At 37.3% G+C, this 24350-nt stretch overlaps 1 protein-coding gene across 1 annotated transcript in view; it reads right to left on the bottom strand.

The window, feature by feature from the left end:
- ATP8A1 (ATPase phospholipid transporting 8A1) overlaps positions 1-24350 on the bottom strand; it is a 222138-nt gene that overhangs the window by 149365 nt on the left and 48423 nt on the right. The window contains exons 6-9 of the mRNA XM_044912996.1: positions 14934-14974; positions 7761-7834; positions 5185-5254; positions 3795-3922 (exon numbers count right to left, since the gene is read on the bottom strand). Of these exons, the coding sequence (XP_044768931.1) occupies positions 3795-3922; positions 5185-5254; positions 7761-7834; positions 14934-14974 (313 nt within the window). The remainder of the gene's footprint in view (positions 1-3794; positions 3923-5184; positions 5255-7760; positions 7835-14933; positions 14975-24350) is intronic.

Here is a 24350-nt window from a genome sequence, read left to right as displayed (position 1 = left end):
CCTTCTCACATTTACTTTATTTTTAGAAAAGAAGTAATTTTCCTACCAGTAAGAATAATTTTTTTTACACAAGGACAGCTGGAGGGAAGCAGTTCGGTTGCTTCTCCCTAGCACCCAACCAGCCATTTCCTACAACTTCACAATCCAAGATAGTAGGCAATGTTTTTAAATTCAGAGGCTAATTTTCAAACCTATTTAAGACTTTTCCTGATTTAGCAAGTCTGTTTAGGTTTCTGAGATGTTTGGAAGTGGTGAGGTTAGGGGATCTGCTCCCCCTCCCACACCTAATTAAAAATAGCTTTGTGCATAATAAAGGTTCATAAAAAAGACAAGGCAAGGTAAATACACAGATCTCATCATACATTTGCATTGCCATCCCCACCGTACAGACATAAGTCCTGTATTTAAAATCTCTAGGGTAATTTTTTGTATTTGAATTTCAATTCTCCAAGAACTGTGAATAAGTTTCTAATCAATGATAAGCATCTAACAAGTCTTAAACTTTCTTCTGAAATGACAGCAAATTGAGGATATCCATTCCATATCATTTAAACCACATTTTTTCATGAATAAAGGCCAAATTGGGTCTTTTGTTGGTTCTTGGTAAAACTACCCACTATGGTAAATTGTTGGTTGACACAACCTCACACAGAGATATCAGAATGGTACAAGTTATCACAGATATAGTGGGATTCTTGATGGAAATGTACTATACGAGATGTAATAGCTCAAGGATTCCTATCACTATGTCTTCGTTTTAGTATAAAAAAAGCAAGAAAGAAATGTCAAATATAAAGAAAAATACATTAAAAAAAAAAAAAAAAACTTCTGGAAAAAGGAGGAAACCTCCTAAGAAAAGTCTCCAAAGAACACAGAATTCTTGGCCAGTAAAGGCAAAGTGAGATTGAATCTTTCATTTCTGGGGGGCTTTTTATGGTCTGGTAGGTGTCTAAAGCTAGCAGCGGCTTGGGCCTTGGACCTTCTTTCAGGAACTATGTGAGGGTCACTGGCTCAGGTGAAATCAATCCAGATGGGTGGGTAATAACAGCACCTGAAGGCCTCTACTTAAAGAAACCCTTAGGAAACAGTGTATGTCAATTTAGAAAAAGAATACAGCGTCTATAATTCTCATTCTTTCTGTAGAACAGCATGCCTTTCAGACCCATCTGGAAGGGAACCCCTCTTGTGTATATCTCAAGATTTGGGGTGTACTTCAGAGTTGGGAGGGGACCTTGGGTCTAAAGTACATTTCCAAGAAGTTCTTGGGAAGCTGCTAGATGATGTTCTGGGGTACATATGTGCCAACTGTCCCTCACGTATACAATGGGGTCTAATAGGACAAATGTCGCCTCAGCATTTGTGGTGTGGATTGATTGGAATTAGGTACAAACTCTTCAAAAGCAAAAAAAAAAAATACTACTTTTCAATTATAAGGACTCAATAGGAATTAGTTATTAGATTTCATCAGAATTGGAATTCCAAAAATTCTGGCATTAGACAATGACTCTCATCCTTAAAAATGGAATCAAAGAACACTAATTCCAAACAAAGGGGCTCCAAGAACTCTGGGTAATCACTGTAAACGTCAAATGTGCTACAAATACAAAGGTATGTTTCCACCTTTCATATATTTTAAAGCATATTATATAAATTCTATCTGTACCCTAAATCTTGGCACGATCATACAAAGTTTCTCTTCCACTGTGTGGATTTGCTTGGCATTGATTTTGATGGGGAACTGATAAGAAATGGAACCTGGCCAGTTAAGAATGTCAGACTCTAGAAACATTACTCATATAAAGGGCCAACTCTATTATTAGTCTATAACCATATGTTCACTTTGTGAGGTCACTCTGTGCAAATTTTAGAACAATATATAATTACTTCACAAATTACAGGAAAGTTTTTGGTGGATCAGAATGACGATGACAGTTTAGGGTATATTTCAAATGTCCTTTAGAATCCAAATACTGTAATAATGCAGTTACAAAATAATGAAAGCACTGACAATCTCTCAGGCTGGTGGAAGGAACTAGTGCATTTAGCTGTCCGCTACATCTACCTGGTAGGTAAGGTATATTGTAAAGTAGAGGAGTCAGGGGGGAAGGGAAGGGAGGAAGAAGAGGGAGATCGGAAAGACCCCACCCTTCCTGCCAAGTGCTACTCCATTTCTGCTCCCTTTTGCAACAAAGCTCCTCAGAAAATCTGTCTTACCCGGGTATTTTCAACCCTATCCACTATCTCAGATTTACTTCCTCAGGCTCCACCAGTTCTAACCAAGCTCAAGGATTTCTACTTGCTAAATCCAACTGTTAATTCTCAGCCTCAGGGCACTTGACCAGCAGCAACATCTGACCCACTTTAGTCACTCCCTCTGCCATGGTAGAGTTTCCTCACTCTGTCTTGGCTACCTTCCTACCAACCTGATTTTGGTTTCTTTGGCTGGTCCCTCCTCTTTTCTCAGCCTTAATGTTCCAGAGTCTTAGGACAGTCCTTGGGACTCCTCAACTTTCTATCCATACCCCTTCACCCTCAGTGATTTCATCTACTTCCATGGCTTTAATTATCTATGCCAACTATTCCCAAATCTGTCTCAGGACCCAGGCCTCTATCCCAAACTTCAGGCTTACGTATTCATCTGCCTCCCTGACACAAACTTATTAAGTCCAAAACTGAATTGCTGATATCCCCCCTAAACCCTCTAATGGATCCCCATTTCACTCAGAGCAACACCCTACAATAGCCTTCAAAGCTTTGCATGGTCTTTCTTTTATTATTCTTTCTTGGTGACTCCACTCCAACCATGCTGGCCTCCATGAAATTCCAAAACTACTCCAGGTGCTTTCCCACTTTAAGATGATATAATAATCTAATAATTTGCACTATTCCTTCGGTCTCCCTTCAGATATGTGAACGGCTAACTTCCTTACTTCCTACTCACCTGGCTCAAATGTTACCTGCTGAATGAGGCTTACTTAACAATCCTAACTCAAAGTGATTCCCTCCCAAGGACTCCCAATCTGCCTTGTCCTGTGCTATTTTTTTTCCAAAGCATTTATCACTCTCTAATACAGTATAAAATTTTCTTATTTATCATTTTATTGTTTGTCTGTTTGCCCTTCCCTTACTGCAAGAAAGTAAGCTCACAAAGGCAGGTATATTTATCTCTTTTGCTTGTTGCAGTCTCCTTAACACCTGTAACTAGCCTAGTCCACTAGGTGCTTAATACTGGTTCAATCAATGAGGGAAGAGGCAGGAAAGACAAGTGGGAAGGGAAGAAGAGCAGGAATCAGGTGATGGCAAAGATAAATACAATTGATTAACATGGCCTAGAAAGGAGCATATGAAATGATACAGAGAAGAAGAAATTATCCAGTACAATGAACTCCTTGGGGGAGTAGAGTCTAAACTCCTTGAGGCACCTGTAGATCACAGGTAAGGACTCAAGCCATGGAGACTGCAGATAGGCCTATAACATAAGTATTCTGGCCAAAGAATAAGCCACTAAACAATGTGCCAGAAGCCTGGAATGTCCCTGAAAACATCCAATTGTCAGTTTGGCAGGAATCCTGAGGAAGTCTTCAGCTGTACCAAATGCATAGCGTTAAGAGCTAACATTTCTGCAAAAAGACTCTTGGTGGAAAGTAATATAGAAATGCTTAAGAAAGAGGCTTTGAGCATTCAAAGTTAGAGCATGAGAAAAGAATATGTATCCAGGCTTGGAAAACACTCAGCAATACACTTGAGACACAGTGAGTTCTGTGTTTTTATGAAAATTTACCAATTTTACGTACCTATGTCCATCAAGCCTTATGTTTCCAACAAAATCGTACAGATGTCTGTTTGGACTTTCACACTCGATTCTGCCAGAAATTCTCATCAAACTGTCAATGTCTTTTATATCTGATGTTGCTGGTAAGCCCTGTTTAGAAATTTTTAAATAAGCAAAAGATTAAATGAGTTGCATGTGGGAGTGAGGGAGGGGGGATTCTGAATTCATCTAGGCCTTAAGATCTAAGAGATCCCACTACTTTACAAGCAAGTCTCCCCCCTTATACAATACTCTTTGCCAAACCATAGTTAAGAGGATACCTTCCTCTCTGCTTTAACACAAGAGCAGGGCAGCTTTTGTGACAGTTCGAAAACATATTTGAGACTATAAACTTGTCTGCAAAGATATTTTGAAGTCCTCAAAGAACTGTTTGCTTCCAAAAATAAAATTAATATTTAGCACTATACAGTCTGTCTGCTGAATCTCAAAAAAGGGAATGCAAAATAAACAGAATCTATGTCCAAAGAAGAGTCAGTATGTTTCTGTTCTTTCAGTCCACAGAGAAGGAAAACTCAGAAATGGTTCTTCCTCCTGGCCAACTAGACTCTACTAGCTGGAAGCGGACAGGCCCCTGTTTCCCAGGGCCCTCTGAGTTCAGGTGCTATGATGACCTATTTCTACCACATCCCAACCTTCCCACTGTTATTTCCATCATTCATTCACCTAGAACCCAAGAGAGTACATTTTTTTTTTAAAGATTATTTATTTATTTATTAGAGAGTGAGCAGGAGAGAAACAGCATGAGAGGGGAGAGGGTCAGAGGGAGAAGCAGGCTCCCTGATGAGCAGGGAGCCCGATGTGGGGCTCGATCCCAGGACCCTGGGATCATGACCTGAGCTGAAGGCAGTCGCTTAACCAACTGAGCCACCCAGGCGCCCAAGGGAGTACATTTTTAAAAGTCCCTTTAAATGACTGTTGCTTTCTGTCAGGGATGGTATGTGAAGCAAATATAGAAATCTAAAACTATTCCCTGAGATTAGTGAGACTTTTAGAACAAGCAATGGAAACTCTGTCTTTTCAATATAGCAAAGCCAAACCATGATTTGGTCCAGGGGAATAGGGAAAATAAATAAGTGAACCCCTGTCAAGGCACTTAGAACTACTAGTATTATTATCAGGGTTGGCTATTACATCAAATATTAAAAATATTACAAATAGTATCTAGATGATGGACCATAGTTAATCAGTCAAGTAAATTTGAGTCTTCCATTATACTTGACGTATCCTCATAGCGGCTCAATGAGAAAGTACTTGCAATTAGAGAGGATTACTTCAAGACAATAACAGAAATAAAGCTCTTGATTCCATGTAATAAATCAGCAAACATTATATAAACCTGAATTAGATCTTACCTGCCTAATTTTCAGGTTTGTTTCACCATCTAAGTTGGATGTTTCAATGTAGCACATGGCCTGGGGCTCGCTGTTGTTTAAAATTGAAAAGCAAAAAGATTTAGTGGGGGAAGGAAAACATAATAACTTATTTAAATGCTTAGACTCACTGAAGCCTTTTGTTCTAAACAAAGCTCTAGCCCGTCTAGTTTCTCGATGATTTTCATTCTAACTACTAAATGCTGGGAGGCAGAACCCATGCATGACAATCCATGGATCAGCTTTTCAACTAGAACGACCAAAAAGCAATTTCCTGACAATCAGTACTGATCTTCAAGATAATGTAAATGATTAGATCTGTCATAGGATACTTAAATTGCTCCTCCATATAGACACAACACAGACTGTATCTGAAATGTAAAGTAGTTTGTGTCCAGATTTATCTTCAGCTCAAAAATATCAAGTGAGATTTCATGCTTGTAGCCCATGTATAAATTGGTTAAGGAAAGTGTTTGATTAGAGAACTCCAGATTGCTGCTTCCGCAAATTTGCCTTTACTACCTTTTAAGAAAAGATGAATAGAATCCTACGAATCATAATATTTACATTTTAAGGCTACTTTAAAAAACTGTATGAACAGATTTTAAAATGAAAGTAGATAAGCACTCTTCTCCCTCTGTTTTCTTTTTTCTGCTCCTGTTCTATTTCTTAAGGTCATTTCAGAGATTCTCCTGGGAGAAAATACTGAAACTAAAGCCAGTCAACTTGGCCATGTTGCTCCTTGACCTGAACCTAGAAGATCCACTTCATGAGGCCCCACCAGAGTGTTTTTGGGAAGTGTGGTGAGCAGCGGCTGGCGGCAGGGGTCTGTGTACCCTGGACTGTTTATGTCCTTCCCCTTCACAAACTGACTTTACATGCCCAGCAATTACAGACAGGTGAATTTGCCATCTACTTGTATAATCGGATCCTCGAGTATCAGAAGTGTTCTGGAGTGATATCAATCTCATGAACACGTGGTTATACAGTAAACCTAATTAACATCATATAAGTAACTCCAAATGTAATCTCAGATTAGCATATGTCTTCAAAGTTAGGAACTACTTTGTCAGTTCCAAACACCTGCAATCTTCTAATCAACTTTCAGTTTGTACATATGTAAAACAGACTAATCCCAAGTTTCAGAAATGGGCATGTAGCTTAGTTGTGTGGCCTGCAGATTTGTGAAAATTGCTGAAACATATGGTCATTGAAACGTTTTACAGATTCATTTTAAAGTCACTTGGCAAGTTCTTCAGTTTATTCTATGGACTTCTTTTTTTTTCCCCTCCCATAAAGGCTGATGCTTTCTTCCCAACTGAAGAAGTTTTTTGATATTTATATTTTCATTCTATCACTTATTCAACATTTTGCTCTTTATTACTATCACAATAGTAATCTGGCTCTGGTAACTGCTGCTAATTTGCAACTTACTCATGTATACATTTGAAACATAAATGGTTTATGAAATTATAAAACATATCTTCTGATAATATAGAAGCACAATGACAAGCAAATGCTAAGTGAACAATGCAGATTCTATATTTTGGCAGTAAAATGCATTAAAATACTACTGATCAATATATCCAAAGCCATTCTCACATTAAAATGAGAATAACATTCTATTTTTTTTTCCCCCACAAAGCAATTCTTCTGCGACTTTAAGTGGCTAGGAAGTTAAGAAGTCAAATGGCTGACTTCTATTTGAAGTGGGGCCAATAAAAGGCATCCAAATTCAGAACATTCTTAATCCTTTAGGACAGCTGTTACTGAAGCAGTTTTTAATAGTGCTATGAAAAAGCAGCAAGAGGTTTTACATAAGGAGTCATGCTAGGTAATAAATATTTCAGCAAATTATGGTGACATCCAAAACGCAAACTACAATCAGAGAGGCAAGGCAGGCTTTTCGATTAGTAAGTGGAAAAATGAAACAAGATGCATATCACAATACAGACACTGGTAGACAGCTGAACTTTATCACAGTAACATGCACTTTGCCACTAGTTACAAGTGGGATAAGAACGGATCCCAAAGCATGCGGTACAAAATGTACAACATCCAGCTCTGTGCAGGGGGTCCTCTGTAAACCCTAGATAAGCCCAAATTACAGTCATAATTGCTGAAGGGATTCTATAAGACTTATAGAAAATTTCAAATATAAAAATAAGACAATTTCTCAATAACTTCATTTCATGAAAAGCTTCACACTGTTCAAAACAGTATCCTGGAGAGGTATTATAATCAGCCTTAGTATTTAGGCGTGTTGTTAAATATGAATATATGTTAATGATGTATAGGAATTTAAAATCTACCTTTACAGTCATGCCTCATAGACTCCTATTGATAACAACAGGAGCTGAATCTGCCCCCTTGAGGGACAGACAGCATTCAACACTGTATTCATAAAAGGTCTTTAAAATGTCTATCTCCAAGAAGTATAAAAAATTTTGAGTTTTAAAGGAAGAGACATTGAACGCAACCATCTTTGGGTGTAATTGTTCTCTGTTGTAGGGTGAGGATCCACATACACACATCCTGTACGACTCAGTGGTTCTAACCTTGAGGAAAGGCTGATGAGATCTGCTGGGAGATGTTCCCCATTGGTCACTTTCACTATTTCCCCTACTGCCACCTACAGGTCCCAGTTTAAAATAATTAAAACAGAAAAAAAATGAAAAACAGAAAAAAGAAAAACCAAACAAATGGACAAAAGAGACAAAGTTTGAAATTATTATAGAAAATAATACATGTTAATAAAAATGTCTAATGCCAATTTTTTCAAAATTTATTTTGATCAGGTCTAAAGGCCCAAGAAAACATGATATAGTCAAGGATTACTTGCTTTTAAGCCCAATTTTCAAAAGTTTATTCACAAGACTCTCTTACCAAATAAAAACATGATTTTATACAGAGAGCTACTTATTTTATAGATTTTCCTTTCTCCAATTCCTCACTCTCACGCCATCTACTCCTACCCAAGAAGGAAAGAATTGTGGAAACCATGTTTTAGGCTTTTGAGAAACCAACTATACTAGTCCTCCCTGCCCCCACCCATACACTAAAAAAAAGAAAAGTATTAGAAATTTTATGATTCCAAAACATTTTCAAAGTTAATTGTATAAATATCATTAACTTTAATGCAAAGCTATAAAGATATGGATCTTAGGATGTTAGAAGGCATAATTGCAGCCTTTTGAGTTGTTCAATAATAACAAAGTCTTGGTGATGCATTGTCTTAGAAGGGTAAGCCTTTGAATCCAGGGAAAGTGTTCCAGAGGCTTATGAAACAGACATGCCAGGAACCTGTGTGGACCTGAATTAACAGCTTGAGTTATTTTACTCGGTTTTTATACTTTCTAAACTCATATATGTATTTGTTTGTTATATACTAAAACCTCAGTTTCTTCATGTCAAAGTGAAAACCAATGAAACACACTAACTTTCAACAATGTTCATGCGTTAATTTCAAACTACCTCGAAGAGGGTGCACTATTAGTAATTAATAATTGAAAAATATTTGGAAATTAAAATATTACAAACTGTTGCTTATGCTTACTGTTAAATGGTGCTCACCTGCAGGTGAAAATCACCATGTCCTTATTTTGATAGTGGACAGTGTGGCATAAGGAAGGAATTGGATTAGGGATTAAGTATCTCAACCTTGACCTAGTCATCAGCTAAAGTTAAATGGCAAAAAATAAGACTTAAAGTCAAGATTCCACTTTCTGTTAAATGAGGACAAAAGCTTCTACCTATTTGTTTGTTTGTTTGTTTTTGTTAAGAAGGCTCCATGACCAGTGTGGAGCCCAAAGCAGAGCTCAAACTCTCAACCCTGAGATCAAGACCTAAGCTGAGATCCTGGACGATTAACCAACTGAGTTACCCAGGCATCCCAAAACTTCTACCTATTTCATAAGGCTAATGTAGGTTCACAAGAGTAATGCAAAACCTTTTGAGAAAAAAACAAACAAACCTGAAAGGTGGTATTTTGCCAATGGGATAGAAATATGTAACTGTAGAGGCTTTATACTTTAAATGCTACTAAGTAACTAAATGCAATGAATCAGATAATCTTTTAAAAAATAATCATCTTTGGAGCAAGTTAATCTCTGTGGATTCTATATTAAGCTATAGAAACTATTGTGGCAACTGGCCAGCTCAGTAGGTGGAGCGTGCAACTCTTGATCTTGAGGTTGTGAGTTTGAGCCCCACTTTGGATGTAGAGATTACTTAAAAGTAAAATCTCAAAAAACAAAAAAAGATATAGACACTATTTTGATCTACCATATCTATAGCTACACTACAATATCTATAAGCCACCAGTGAATGTTTTTAATGTTGAGAAAATAACGCCTATAAAAATGTTCTAAACTTTAAGAAATTTGAGCATCGAGCCTTCTGGGAGTTTTTGGGGTTGGATAGAGGGAGATGAAAAATATTTTTTAAAACTTTTAGTTCAGAATTAAGTATAAAGTCAGGGCAATGTAGTCAACTATGTCCATACTTTTAAGCATACAAAAAATAAATACTGTAATGGTTCACATACATGATACTCTCTATGGTAAGTTATGTCTCTATGACAGGTTTAATCAGGAAAACATCATTACTTTCTTAAAGTGCTGGAGTGCTTCACTATCATTTTGAACTTTGTCATAGGACATTTAGATGGTCAGTCATCTACTACTTTATCAACCTTTTACTTAGTACCACCAAGTGCACATCGTTCTGTTGGCTAGGCATCCTTAAAACTTAAAAGATGACTGAATTTAAATGAAAAAGAGAATCAGGAAATATTAGAGCTTGATCATTTACTCCATCTTCCTCATTTTAAAAGATGTGAAATCAAGACCTGAGATTAAGTACTTTGTTCAAAATCATGAAGCCAGGATAAGAAGAACCCTGGTTTTCTGTCTTCTCCTGAGCAAAGCTTTCTCTAGTACCTGATGTGAGACAATGATAGTTAGTTCACTGTTAAGGTCATCCTCACACAGCCATGTGTGGACCAGCACCTCTAGATATCTCTTATTGCTCAGTTAAGTTTCACTAACTTGTTATAAATCCAATCACTTTAAATAATGACCTGATTAAACAGATTTTGAAAAAAGGACACTGTCCATATTTATATGTGGATTTTACAAATAAAACTGTCCAAGGAAATGATGATAAACAACCTCTAAGATATTTAAAAAAAAAAACAGTTTTTCTTAATTTATATGAGGACTAGTTTTAGTTTTTAAACCCCAAACCATTTTGAAAATCACATTCTTCAAAGGGTAACAGTGCCATATGTTCTGAATACTAATTCATGACTCTCTTAAAGGTGAATAAAACAAAAATTATCTAAAATTCTGTCTTAGAACTTAAAAGAGCAAAATAATTTTTTTTTTGGTTGGAAGTGAATGGCATTTCAAAAGGTATGATGACAAAAAAAGAAATCATTAATCCATTTTCTTGTACTAATGCACCATAAAGATCAAGGAACTTTGGAGGGATATGTGAATGCATCATAAAGAAATTTATCATGAACAAGGATTGCAAGATAAAATGAACAGAACCCAATCCATGTATTATATAATAGAAATGACAGGAAATCTTAGGAGTTAGTGGTCCACAGAAAAGTATCTGGACATATCCAGAGAGAGTAGACTCCTAACTGTAATTATAACTTTTGAATTACACAGTATAGGACCTATCACTTATTCTACATGGCAAACATGAAAGAGTCCATTAAGTCCAATCGATCTTTTTTAATGTTTCATTCAAAATCATTAGAGAGGTTTTAAATTCTTCGTTTATTCCTTATTTCCTTGGAGAAATCACAAGGTCAATGCAGGGTAGAGAAACCATCCTCTACACTGTTTGAGCATCAGTAGGTATCTCTACCTTGATGAGAGAAGTACAGTGTCAGCAGGTATATACTCTTTGCCTTTTATTATAACTATATCTCCAACATTTACCTGAAAGAAAACTGGGAATCGGTTAATTATCTGCATTGAAAGATCGTTACAAATATACAACCCACTGTATTTAAGCATAGAATACAGTAAAAAATGGCTACTGGAAAACAAAAACCACTTATCTACACAAAATGGCATAAAATTATCTAGGAGTGAGGCCAAGGATGGGGCAGTCCTTTAAGTTATGAACACTGTATCTTTGTTTTTATCAACTACATGACTTCTCTTAATAAATTCATCCATTTTATCCACTTAATCGACATCTCAACTTCTCAGATTCTCTCTCTATGACATAAAAATAAAAAGGAGGAATTTACCCAGTGCAATTTTTACCCTATTTAAGGAAATCTCAATGCAACCAGAAAAACCAACTTTCATACATATGATCATTACTCCTCATGATGACCTTATGAAATAGGTGTTAGTTATAATTCACAATTTAGGGAGGAAGAAATGAATCTTAGCTTCTAATTTATTTGCCTAAGATCACAGTGACTGGAAGAGCTTATACTCAAACCTCTGACTGTCTGCAAAGCCTGGTTGTGCATAAGTAAATATAGTAAAATAATACTGTATCTTAAATAAAAAAAACAAAAAACCAAAATGCTTAATCTTTTCCTAGTTTTGCTACTTGGTAGCATTCTTGTGAGCATGGCCTAAAGACAAAGATACAATAAGGCCAGAAACTTTTTAGAAGCGATTCAAGTGATAGGCTTGTCACAGAGCTTTTAGCAAACAATATGACTCCAACTAAGTAAGGACTTGACCCAGTTACACTGTAACCACTCCCATTATATCATGAAAGTGCCCTCTCTCTCAGTAGCCAAATAAACCTACATAAGTTTCAATACTTAATCAAGAGAAGAAAAGCCTTTTTTTGTTGTTGTTAGAGCCTTTTTGTTCTTTCCTCTCCTTACTTTTCCCTGAACCCCAAAATAACACTTTATTGGGGGGAAGGAGAGAACTGTCCCCTCAGTGGGAATCACAATAAAAAAATTATGTCCAAGGCAGCCCACTGTGGTCTACTTTATATACCTTGGGGAGGAACGTTGGGGAAGGTTGGAGGAAGTCTTCTAATCTATGGTCTGTATGTTGGTTACGGAAGCTCTGATTCCAAAGAGGTTTTAGCTGAAATCTGGATGATTTGAAACCGACAAATTTCCAGGGACCTTGGAATCAATCAATTCTCAAGTATAAGTAAAGTATAAATATAGCCAATGAGACATTAATATTGTTTAAATTTACCACTTTCATTACTGGGTTGAATATTATACTGAGTCTGGTTGCTTATTATAGAGTTTCTTGCTTACTGCCAACTTTTATTTCCTATTTATATAACAGCAGTTTCAATCTTTTGTCATACTTGGTACAACTATTTTCCATATGGTGCCTACTTATTTGTGGTAATTTTTGTTGTGTATTTGTTTTAAATTTTATATGATCAAATTCCAGAGACCTTGAGATCTTGATCTTCTCCAAATATTTATTAAAGTCTTTATTCTATTTGTAGGCTTTTCAAAAACAATGTTTTAACATTTAACTTTAAGCCAGTTGGAATTTATTTTAGCATGGGATGTGACTTAGATATAAACTGCATTATTTCCTGAAACTGTGAATCTGTGATCCCAACATCATTTATTAAATAATTCTTTTTATCAATGATTTTCTTTCTTTTATCACATATTAAATGGGCTTTATTTCAGGGCATCCTAGTCCCCTTTCTTCCATTCTATTTTTACTCTATTCATCCATGTCTATTTTTGCAACAGATCCACACAATTTTAATAACTTTCGCTCTCTATTTTACTCATCCCTGCACACAGTTCATTTTTCCAAAATATTCTATTTTTTCAACTGTTTATTTTTGAAATTAAGACGTATAATGTAGTCAACTCTTGAGGAAGAACAGTAATTTCCCTGGGATTATATCAATACTTTGGAACAATTGATATTTTTAGTTTTTCTAGGAATAGGACATATTTGCCCACTTATGTGAATCTTGAACACCTAAAGTTTTGATGTTTTCTTTACAAAGGTCATATACATATTTTAAATTTATTTGTAAGCATCTCACATGCCACGAGGAATGAGATCTCTCTTTCACTGTATTTTTCTAACTTGATATTGCCTGCAAAGAATGCTGTTAATTTTTGAATATCTATCTTGAATTCATCACTGAACCAACTTTTATTATTCTAGTTAATTAAGTATCTAATCCAAACTGTTAAGTAACATCAGCTCATTTTGGTTGGGTGACTTTTGGTAACACTTTAAATTTTATCCCTTTGCCTCTTAAAGTGGGATGCCCAGGTAAGGTGTGGCATTGATCTTCAAGACCACTGAGAATACTGAGATTATGGGTAATCATGGACTGGTAATATTTTTTGTCTGTGAAAAATTGGAAGAGTTACAGTAATCCACTCAATCTTGAAATAATGAAAAAAAAAGACATCAGGAAAATAAGATGTTCTAACAAGTTAATTTTAGAGTGAAGTTTTGGATGCTTATCTCCTGACTTTGCTTATTTTCTGAACAAGCACTCTGGGTAAGATGGTAAGAAACTGATACATCAATTTATTAGGATATATGTTTATGCTAATTACCCAAACAAACCTACTCAATGAAACACATTTGTAATACAATTTATCATACTTGATTACATCCTACCAGTCTTCTAAAATGTTTAAATCCACAAGTCCCAAAGAAGAGCATAAAGGAAACTTTTTTTGAAACAGTTTTTTGAGCTTTCTCATTTTTTACCTTGCTTCTCAGAGAAGTGACTATCACAGAAATAAGGAAAGCACAATCAAGGTATTTTCCTCTTTGTTACTTTTATGTCAAAGACCAGAGAGAGAGAGTAGCGAGTTTCCAAACATCCAGAAAGGGAGATATCAATCTCTATTTGGCCAGTGATTTAAAATCAACAAAAATGCAATTAACTGAGAGGGAATCCTATTCCCTGCAGGGATACAAGGTAACTATGTACATCACAGGGTAGAATTAAGGGCATGGCCTTTAACCTGCTAGGAAATACTGGAGGGCAAGTACACTGACTGTGTCACACCTTGGAGGTTCCCAGCAATCTCAGAAAACAAAATCCCTCGGGGAGAGTGGCCTTGCCTCCAAAAGTCTCACCAAGTCACAAATATTCGCCTGTGAATGACCAGAGTTAATGGTCTTCCAGAACTAAGGGAGAACTAGTAACAATTGCTTACCTTTTGAAACTGAGGTCTGAAAAGCACCTAGATAACACTTGAAATTATGACTCAGCTCACTAACCACGTTACACGTCCTGCAAGCATATTAATCTCTTGATTTTTGAAAATGATTTCCCCGCTCATTAGAAAATGATGTTTAGTTAGTAAGCTTTTTTTTTTTTAAAGGAATTTGCAGGGTGTAGTCATAACACATGAATTTGAAATCAAATTTGCAAATGAAATATTAGAACTCTGATTTTTATTTTTACTTGGACAGTAGATGGTTAAAGCAAAAAGTTTCAACACAAAACAGTTCATGGTTAAATGAAAACAATACTCAAAATTATACTATGAAAAACAAAGAGTTCCAAATATTACTTTTTAAGTCTTTCTAGTAAATTGCAGAATTATTAAATGGAAGTGACTAATTGGAAGAATCCATGTATGTTTACAACATTAATTACTAAATAGCTTTCATATTAGAATTGACATTTGTTTATATTATATACAAAAATTACATCTATTAGAGTACACATCTATGCAATTCTTCTGGAACAAAATAAAAATCAATGCATACCTTTTCCCAGTGCACAATTTCCCAAGCACCATTTCTCAAAACTGGAAAGAGAAAAGGTGACATTTTTAACATTTTTACTACTTCCCAAAAGCCTGCTTCTGAGGAAATGATCATTTTAAGTGGATAGCCTCAAAAAAATTAACTAGCAGCAATTTTTACAGGTTTAAAAATTAATTATGACTGCAAAGATGTATAAAATTATACCAAGAATTAGAAACAACCTATGCACATTTTAGATCCCACAGTGAAACACTGCTAACAGAGGGTAATCTCATTGGTGCTACAAGGGCTTTCTTCAGTACATAGAAGAATTACAGGCCACAGCTGGAGAAGCCACAAAAATGATGTGAAAAGGAAGTGACAAGCTTAAAAAACATCTCAGAAGCCATAACAGTAGCAATGTTTAAAAAAAAAAAAAAAGGATTTACAAGCACAGGAGAAATAGATTTCAAATTGGTTAGTAGTAACAACACACAAACAGATAAGGAATCTGCACCTTTAGTTATAGGATAATGCAAAATTGCAGAAGTTTCCATATTTGGTTTACGGAGAAGAAATGAAAGAAGAGGATTACTATTAAATTATGATACAGGGGTCTTTTATTAGGGTTTCATTACTGTGCCACAGCAGCAGAGTTGCTCAGTCCACCTTTTTTCCCTTCCCTACTAGGGGTCTGTGGCATAATACTGAATATAACAAAAGACGCTAAAAGATAAAATAAACAGTAAAGACAATAACGTGAGGTAGAAAGCACAGCACTTAGTACTTAAGAAAAGGAATAAGTCAAGTTTGGTCCACAAATTATCCTGACAGTAAATTTCATCGGGGCAAAACTAGTATTTGCTCTGGAAACAGCATGGTCCCTGGCACAAAGTAGCTACTCAGTAAATATTTGCAGGATGAATAATTTATAGGTATAAAACATTAGGTTCAGTTTCTTTTGATATTAGAAAAGTTGAAGCCTGAGCCCTCCGAAGTAAATTACAATGATAATTATCTCCAAAATGTTAAATAGCAAATCTAACATTAATGACATACCAACTGGTCTTGTGGTCAGTATTATAAATTATTTTAATGTAAATGCAATCTTTTTGTTTCAAAATTCTTGAACACAGGGCTCTTATTCATTTTCCCACAGAACCTCCATATCAAAACTCCTAGCACCGAATACACTCCAGTGCTTGTTAACCAAATGAGTAAGTGCAACAATGACTATCCTACAGTGAGTTTTGGTGAATCAACTTCATTAAGTTAAAAAAAAGAATAATGCCAAGTTGGAGTGCTAACACTAAAATAGTTCCAATAAAATATCTCTACCTATAACTTTTACTTTAAAGTTTAGAATTTTTACAGTATCATACAGTTATGGGTCAAGGATCGGAACCATAGGCATCCAAAAGTGACCAGTATATTCTAATACACAAAACTCTAATCCCTGCAGAGTTTACCAAATGATCCCAGGAATAAACCTGCTCTTTGATGTTGTTTCCTGAGCATGAGAGGGTCAGGGCATGAGAAAAGAGTAAAAAGCCCTGGGTTTAGATGTCGTCTGTCACTGCTTAGCAGTGTCTTCCTCAAAAGTAGCTGTTATAAAGAATAAATGAGAGCACTCTGCCCTTTAATGGCTTACCCCAGTAGCTATAATATAGTAAGTACTCAACAAAGACAGCTAGCCAAGTGCTGCTCTGATTGACCATAACCAAGATGAACTGACGCTGTAAATAATGGTGCTAAATTTTGCAGTACTTTAAATTAGAAGAATACTGTTCAATAGTAGCTACAGCCCTTCACTGCCATTTATTTTCTTCTGATTCTATCTCGTATTAGTTAACACTCCCCCCAATTGCAACACTTAAGTTTTTAAAAATTCAGTGTCCACTATTTCTACAACCGAGATTTGGCATGAAAACGAAGACGTCAGCTTATCCGGGAAGCTCAGAAGGTCAGTCAATTCCCGCCTGTGCTCGGAGCAGAGAGGGGTGGCTGCCTCTTTCCAGGGGGCTCACTGTTTTATCACCACATTCATGGTTTCCTGCTGCTTCACTACCAGCCTGCCTCCCTTATTTAGGGCAACTGTCCGGCTCACGCTTCCCAGGTTTTCTTTTGTTAATTGAGGCATAACAAATGGTACAGATCTTAAGTGTTTTGTCCAGTGAGTTTTGAAAATTGTAAACACTTGTGACTCCACCACTCACAACAAGATATAGAATTCCAGAAAGATCCCTCGTGCTCCTTTAAAATCCATCCCTCCATCCTCAGAGGCAAATATAAATTAGTCACCATAGATTAGTCTTGCATTTCATATACACTGACTCATACAGTATGTATCTGAGATTCTGTTTGTAAGTGAAGAATCACTAAATTCTACACCTGAAGCTAATATTACACTGTATGTTAACTGGAATTTAAATAAAAATTTGAGGGAAAAAAATACACATATTTCTCCATAAAGTAAAAAAAAAAAAAAAAAAGACTTGACTTTTCTCAATTAAATTAACATGGTGCTACAGTAAATACATTTCTAGACTCTGTATTTATTTTATTGATCACTTTGCATATTGTCACATCAATATACACCATCTTGATTATTCTAACTTTATGGTAAGTTTTGAAATTAGGTAAGTCCTCCACTTCATACTTTTTAAATACTGTTTTGGCTATTCTAAGTTCTTTGCATTTCCATATAAATTTTAGAGTTAAATCATTAATTTTTGTGATTTGGGATTTTGATTTGGGGTGAGTCAATTCATGGACAAGCTGTATCTCTGTATTTATTTACATCTTCATTAACTTCTCTCAGATATATGTTTAACTTTCTCTCAAAACTTTCAGATTCCCATTTACAGTGGATGGGTCTTTCATTAGATTTATTTATTGATATTTGATAACTTTTTCTTATATTTTAAATGGTATTTTTACTCCATTCCCCACTGGTTATTGGTAGTATATAGAAATGGATTAAACTTTCATACAATGACCTTGTCATCTTACAATTTTTTAAAATTCATTTATTAGTTTGGGTAGGGTTTTCTTGTTTTTGTAGCAATATACTTCCTAAGAAACTTAAATTCCTCTCATTAACGATGCTGTATTGTGATTTGCATTGGCTTTATTATGCTCATCTGCCTCACTGTTAATCTCTTTACTTTTTATACTCTTCTGCAAAAAAATTTTTTTTGAAAATCAGGAACAACTTTTTAAAGATTTTATTTTTTGAGAGACAGAGAAAACATGAGCAGGGGGAAGAGCAAAGGGAGAGAGAAGCAGACTCCCCACTGAGCAGGGAACCTGATGTGGGGCTCGATCCCAGGACCCCGGGATCATGACCTGAGCCAAAGGCAGATGCTTAACTGACTAAGCCACCCAGGTGCCCCAGAAAATCAGGAATAATTTTTACTACTAAAAATGTCCTGTTGATTTTATGCCCCAAGCATCTCAAATTCTGCCAAATTGTATCTCCTCCACCATCACCAATACCAGCACTTCCACTTCAAGCAACCATCATGTCCTAGCTAGCCTGACGACTAGTTTCTCACATTCACTCTTGATCTCTTTCACATTAATTTCTACAGTATAGCTGTAGTGACAATATATATATATTGATTTTACATATATGTATCAATCCACATATCCTTACACACATACACACACATATGCAAGATTAGGTCATCCCTTGCTCAAAACTCTTCAACTGTCTCCTCTTGGCTCATAAAATAAATCCAAGCATCTAGAAGGCCCTTGATTAGCAGCTCCTGCCTACTCTCTACTATCACCTCCTGCCTCTGCCTCTGCCTCCTCCCCATGCCTTCTGTGTGAAAGCAACATGCTCTTTCCTGCCTCAAAATCCTCTGCATGTTTCCATGACTGGAACACTCTTTCCCTCCACCCTCACCTAGATAACTCCTACATAAACTCTGGATCTTCAGCTTTCAGGGGACATTTAGTGAAGCCCACTCCTTTCCCACTACCCTCAAGTCTAAATAAGCTTCCTGCACTTTTTCCTTCAGAGCACTTAAGGCAGTTTTACTATATATTTAGTTGAGATACGATATGTAAGGGCCATCTTCTGCCCCAGACTGTAAGATCTGTGACAATGGGAACATTCTCTATTCTGTTCACTGCTCAGTTCCCAGTATTACAACACAGTGATGCAAAGGTGCTCAGTGAATTCTTGCTGGATGAAAAGCTGGATCTAATGGTGTGTTTGGGACCATATGAAGCCACAAGAACAGTTACATAGATTTACTCAAGATACAACCCTGCCTCCCAGTAGGTCCCATGTTAAGAACAGCATACACACAATGTTTTAAAAAAATAGCTATATAGAAAAACATGTTGGCAATTCCTCAAAAAGTTAAGCACCGAGCTACCATGACCCAGAAATTCCACAACTGAGTATATATCCGAGAGAACCAAAAACATATGTTCACAGGAGAACTTGTACACAAATATTTATTGTAGCATTATTCACAATAGCCAAAAAGTAGAAACCACCCAAATTCCATCAATTAATGAATGGTTAAATAAAATGAGGTACATCCAAATGATGGAATATTATTCAGTCATAAAAAGGAATGAAATGCTGATACATGCTATGACATGAGTGAATCCTGAAGTTTAAGTGAAAAGAACCAGACAAAAAAGGCCACACATCATGTGATCCCATTTGTATAAAATATCCGGAGTAGACAAATTCATAAATACAGAATGTAGATTAATGGATGTCAGGGGCTCGTGGAAGAGGGGTGTGGGGACTGAATGCTTACATATATGGGTCTCTTTGGGTTGATGAAAATATTCTGGAATCAGTGATGATGGGTCTATAACTTTGAATACACGAAAAAACATTGAAATGTATACTTGAAAATAATGACTTTATAGCAAGTGAATTATAACTCAATAAAAACAGCTACATAAAAAGATGCCAATGAACTACTTAAACATTTGCTTAAAAATAGACTTCTCAGTTTTGTAAGTTCCTAAAATGATTCCAGTGGGAGCAGTTAGAAATGTTTATATAACCATCGGACGCACTAACATGAATGTCTTATGATGTCAGCTCCAGGCCACCTTTTCTAGATCTGTAATCTCATTAGCTCTCCTAGGGGCACCTGGGTGGCTCAGTCAGTCAAGCTCCGGCCTCCTGTTCTCAGCTCAGGTCATGATCTCAGGGTCCTGGGATCGAGCCCCGCACCCCATGGTCTCTGCACTCAGTGGGGAGTCTGCTCGAGGATTCTCTCTCTCTGCTCCTCTCTCCACTTATGCTATGATAAATAAATCAATCTTAAAAAAATAATAAACTAGCCCTCCTTGAAATGCTGCCACTTTGCAGCTGTTTGTTAGTTCACATCTAAAAATAGCCCGAACCACTCTACTGGGTTTCCCTGAACAAGATGGAAGTGTCATAACAGGCTTCCCAAACTCAGCAGAGCACACCAGGGAGTCCTCGCTCCACTAACAAGGGTGGAAACCTGTGGTACTTTTCGCAGAACCATGGAAAACAATCCTTCAAATCTGCTTCATTCTCCATTCTCCCTCCCTCCCTGCTGCTCCTTTCCCCTCAACTTTGCTCCCATCTCTTTTTTTTTTTTTTAAGATTTTATTTACTTATTTGACAGAGAGCGTGCGTGCGCGTGTGCACAAGTAGACAGAGCGGCAGCAGAGGGAGAAGCAGGCAGGGGCACAGGGAGCCTGATGTGGGGCTTGATCCTAGGATGCTTAGCCAACTGAGCCACCCAGGTGCCCCCATCTCTTCTTTCTGCACATTTGAACCGATCTACCTCCTTCCCCTAACTGACCTTCCTGCACTTCCCTCTCTCTCAATCCACCCAACCTCCTACATTATCTCCTAGGGGCTCTCTGCCTCCACCCAAACATTTCCTGAAAATTCACTGTTGAGGCGATCCATGGGAAATGTGGCTTGCTGCAAAAATTTACAGGGCGAAGAAATTTTTATTTTTTATTACTTTTTAGAGATTTTATTTTTTTATTTAGAGTGCGCGTGAGCAAGGGGAGGAGCGGAGGGAGAGGGACAGAGAGAATCTCAAGCAGACTATACGCTGAGCCCTGAACCAGAGGTGGGGCTTAATCTCAGGACCTTGAGATCACGACCTGAGCTAAATCATGAGTCTGACACATGACTGAACCACCAGGTGCCCCTAAGAAACTTTTAAATACATAACAGTGGACAATGTTTTCTATCAAAAACAAAGTCAGTGCATGTTTGTAACAAGCCAAATGGAGCTATAGAACAGGAAAGCTGACATCCTCTCATCTCATGTCACTTTTTTTAAAAAAAGATTTTATTTATTTATTTGAGAGAGAGAGAGAGCACAAGCAGGGGGAGCAGGAGAGGGAGAAGCAGGCTCCCGCTGAGCAGGGAGCCCATGTGGGGCTCAATCCCAGGACCCTGAGATCATGACCTGAGCTGAAGTCAGATGTTCAACTGACTGAGGCACCCAGGAGCCTCTCATGGCACCTTCTTAATGTAAGGAATACTAACTGATGTGTCCTCACATACCTTTCTCTAGACAAACATGAACATACGGACTTTTGTTTTCTTTCCTCTAAAAACTTACTTCTCGACAGCTTGGTTTTCCTCTTAACATGTCATAGATGCTTTCAGGACAAAGCAGAGATGACCCAGTTTTGAAAAACCACCCACTATATAGACCATCCATTACAATGAGTCAGATAACTGAACGGTTTCATAAGACTCTACAGGATACATCCACAAAAAGCTTCATCAAAGTAGAGGATATAATACAGCAGGAAAAGGAAAGCACAGGGGTCTGAGAAACTTCCAGGCACATTTCCCCAGGACTGTTCCCCAGGAATTTCATCCCATTCACCTAGGATGTGTATTTTGAATCTCCACGGTATGTACGATAAATCTTAATTTCAAGGAAGCCTGGGGAAAAGTTTCCAAGGGGTCTTTTATAGCCCCAATTAGTCAAGGCAGACTATATAACAGGTTACACCAAGTAAGCCATCAATCTATACACATCCTTAAACTAAGTAGAGAAGCTGGTCTCGGGTGCCACCAGCGGAGTTTCAAACCCTTTTCAGTACATTGTAAATCACCAGCTAGTCCATCTTGTTCTGCTCTTGGCCAGGTGTCCCAGAGATAAGCACAGAGCTATTCCAGTCCAGCTGTGAAACAACTGTTTTACACAAAAGCTATATCATAATGTATTCAACTATCTTCCGATTAATGGGAATTCTGACTTCCATTTTTTTTCTCCCACCTCAAACAACACTGGAATATATTTATATGACTGTATTCTATAGGACAGGATCCTAAAAGGGGCATTGCTGGCTCTAGGGCATTTGTATTTGAACTTTTATCAGATATAACCAGATTACTTCCCTAAGAACCACCTGCAGTCCATACTCTCACTAGCAATGTATGAAGTTCCACGGACTATAAACCCAAAGCACAAATTGTTATCAGTCATTTGACTTTCATCCATCAATGGGTATTGATTTATTCCGAAGGTTACAGTGGCCTGGACTAATTAAAGTGTAAATTACCTCTATGTCTCTACACTGAGTTAGGATCCTAACCAAGTAACAGTAACCTTTCTTTGAATGTACCACAGACTCTCACTGCTCAACTGGTGGTCCAGGGACCTCAGCATCAGCATCACCTGAGGCTCGTAAGAACTGAGAATAGGTTTTTATCCTCTTCTGCCTCCTTTCCTTTGTTCTTGAAATATAAAACAAGAACCCAGAAATAAAGACTGGAAGCGCATGGCTAGACCCATCTTAGGATATAGGAAATAATAGAATTCTGGTGAAGCTAAAAATCAGCTCACAACATATAAAGGTTTCTGTGTACAAAATCAAGGCTTGACTACTGGCCAAGGATAAAAGTCAATCACATAACTCACAGTTGTCTTTACTTCGGAAATGGTTCCTAAACAACCAGCCACACAACAATTAAAATAAGCCATATCACATGTATTATGCTGGTGACTAAAATATCAACACAGTTACTTTTAATAACTGACCTCCTCTGACCCAGCTCCAACCAGGTTGAGAGGAAGCGAGAAATTATGCTGGGTCGTTTTCTGAGCTTTTAGCTTTCTTGAGCCAAAAAGTACACCTATTTCACACCTGTAGACTATCAGAGTTCAAGAGGTGTGCCGTAAAGATGATTAGGGATGCCTGGTGGAGGGGACTGAGAGTGAGCTATGGCAGAATTATGAGAATGGCCTGTCCTTTGGTGCTTTAACAGCTCTTTCTTTTAAATGCAAAACCCCTCTGTCTGCTGTTCCAGCCAAACACACCTGCTACAGTTTTCACCCAGCTAATTAGTCTGACAGTACGCAGAGGAGAGCTCAGACTTTGAACAAATACTTCAAATGTCACCTGTTTTTACTTAGCAGTATATACTTAACAGCTTTGTTGTAATGGGTTTCTTTTTTGAAATGAAAACATTCTGTTAGAGTCCCTTGGGAGTTCCCTAATCAAAGGCCCTGGAGAAACTGGCAGTCTCTCAGGACTCAATCAAACGTTGCACAGGGCCAGGTGCTCACTTAGAATCTAATACCGGCTTCTCAGAGAGAAGCTGTCACCACTGCAAATCAAAGAGTCCACCATGTCGCTATTACTGAAAGAATCACTGGGGTGCCATTCCTGGGCAAGCATACCACTTCTTGAAGTGGGTAACAAGAGGCAAGTTATCCAGAAGGATGATGGGCACTCCCGATGTCACAGAGGACAGAGAAACCACAGCAAAGGTGGTACACTCCAGTTCTTACCTGGTTGTAAGCATTGAAGGGGAGCTTTAGTGCATTGAGAAGGACAGGGCAGAGCTGAGACCATGGCTTTGAACTTGGCAAAGAAAGAAAACCATCATACCATATTAAAGCATCAATTCATTCACTATGTAGACCCTTGCATCCTATAGAGAACTGTAAGGCAGAAACCTTTTATGGCAAACACTGAGGTTGCACAAAACTCTCCTCTGTGAATTTACATATAAAAGTCAAGTTATGCACTGGGTGTTATACGCAAACAATGAATCATGGAACACGACATCAAAAACTAATGATGTACTGTATGGTGACTAACAATAAAAAAAATAAATAAAAGTCAACTTAAACGATGATCTGCTTAGAGTCTACCAACAAAAAAGAAGGATGGAAATTTCTGAATTCCGCTCTTGTCCATATTCTATATATGGCTTTTCAATTAGTTGATACTACTTCTATCACCTCATTTATGAAACTTTTAACAATGCGCCAGCCTCACTAGAAGCATCTGCATCACTGAGAGTTTCCTAAGAATGAACTTCTGACAGGGCGCCTGGGTGGCTCAGTCAGTTAAGCATCTACCTTTGGCTCTGGTCATGATCCTGGGGTTCTGGGATCGAGCCCCATGTCTGGCTCCCCACTCAGTTGGGAGTCCGTT

The sequence above is a fragment of the Neomonachus schauinslandi genome, chromosome 2 (assembly GCF_002201575.2).
Source record: "Neomonachus schauinslandi chromosome 2, ASM220157v2, whole genome shotgun sequence".
NCBI lineage: Eukaryota > Metazoa > Chordata > Mammalia > Carnivora > Phocidae > Neomonachus > Neomonachus schauinslandi.
This window is presented reverse-complemented; position numbering and strand designations above follow the sequence as displayed.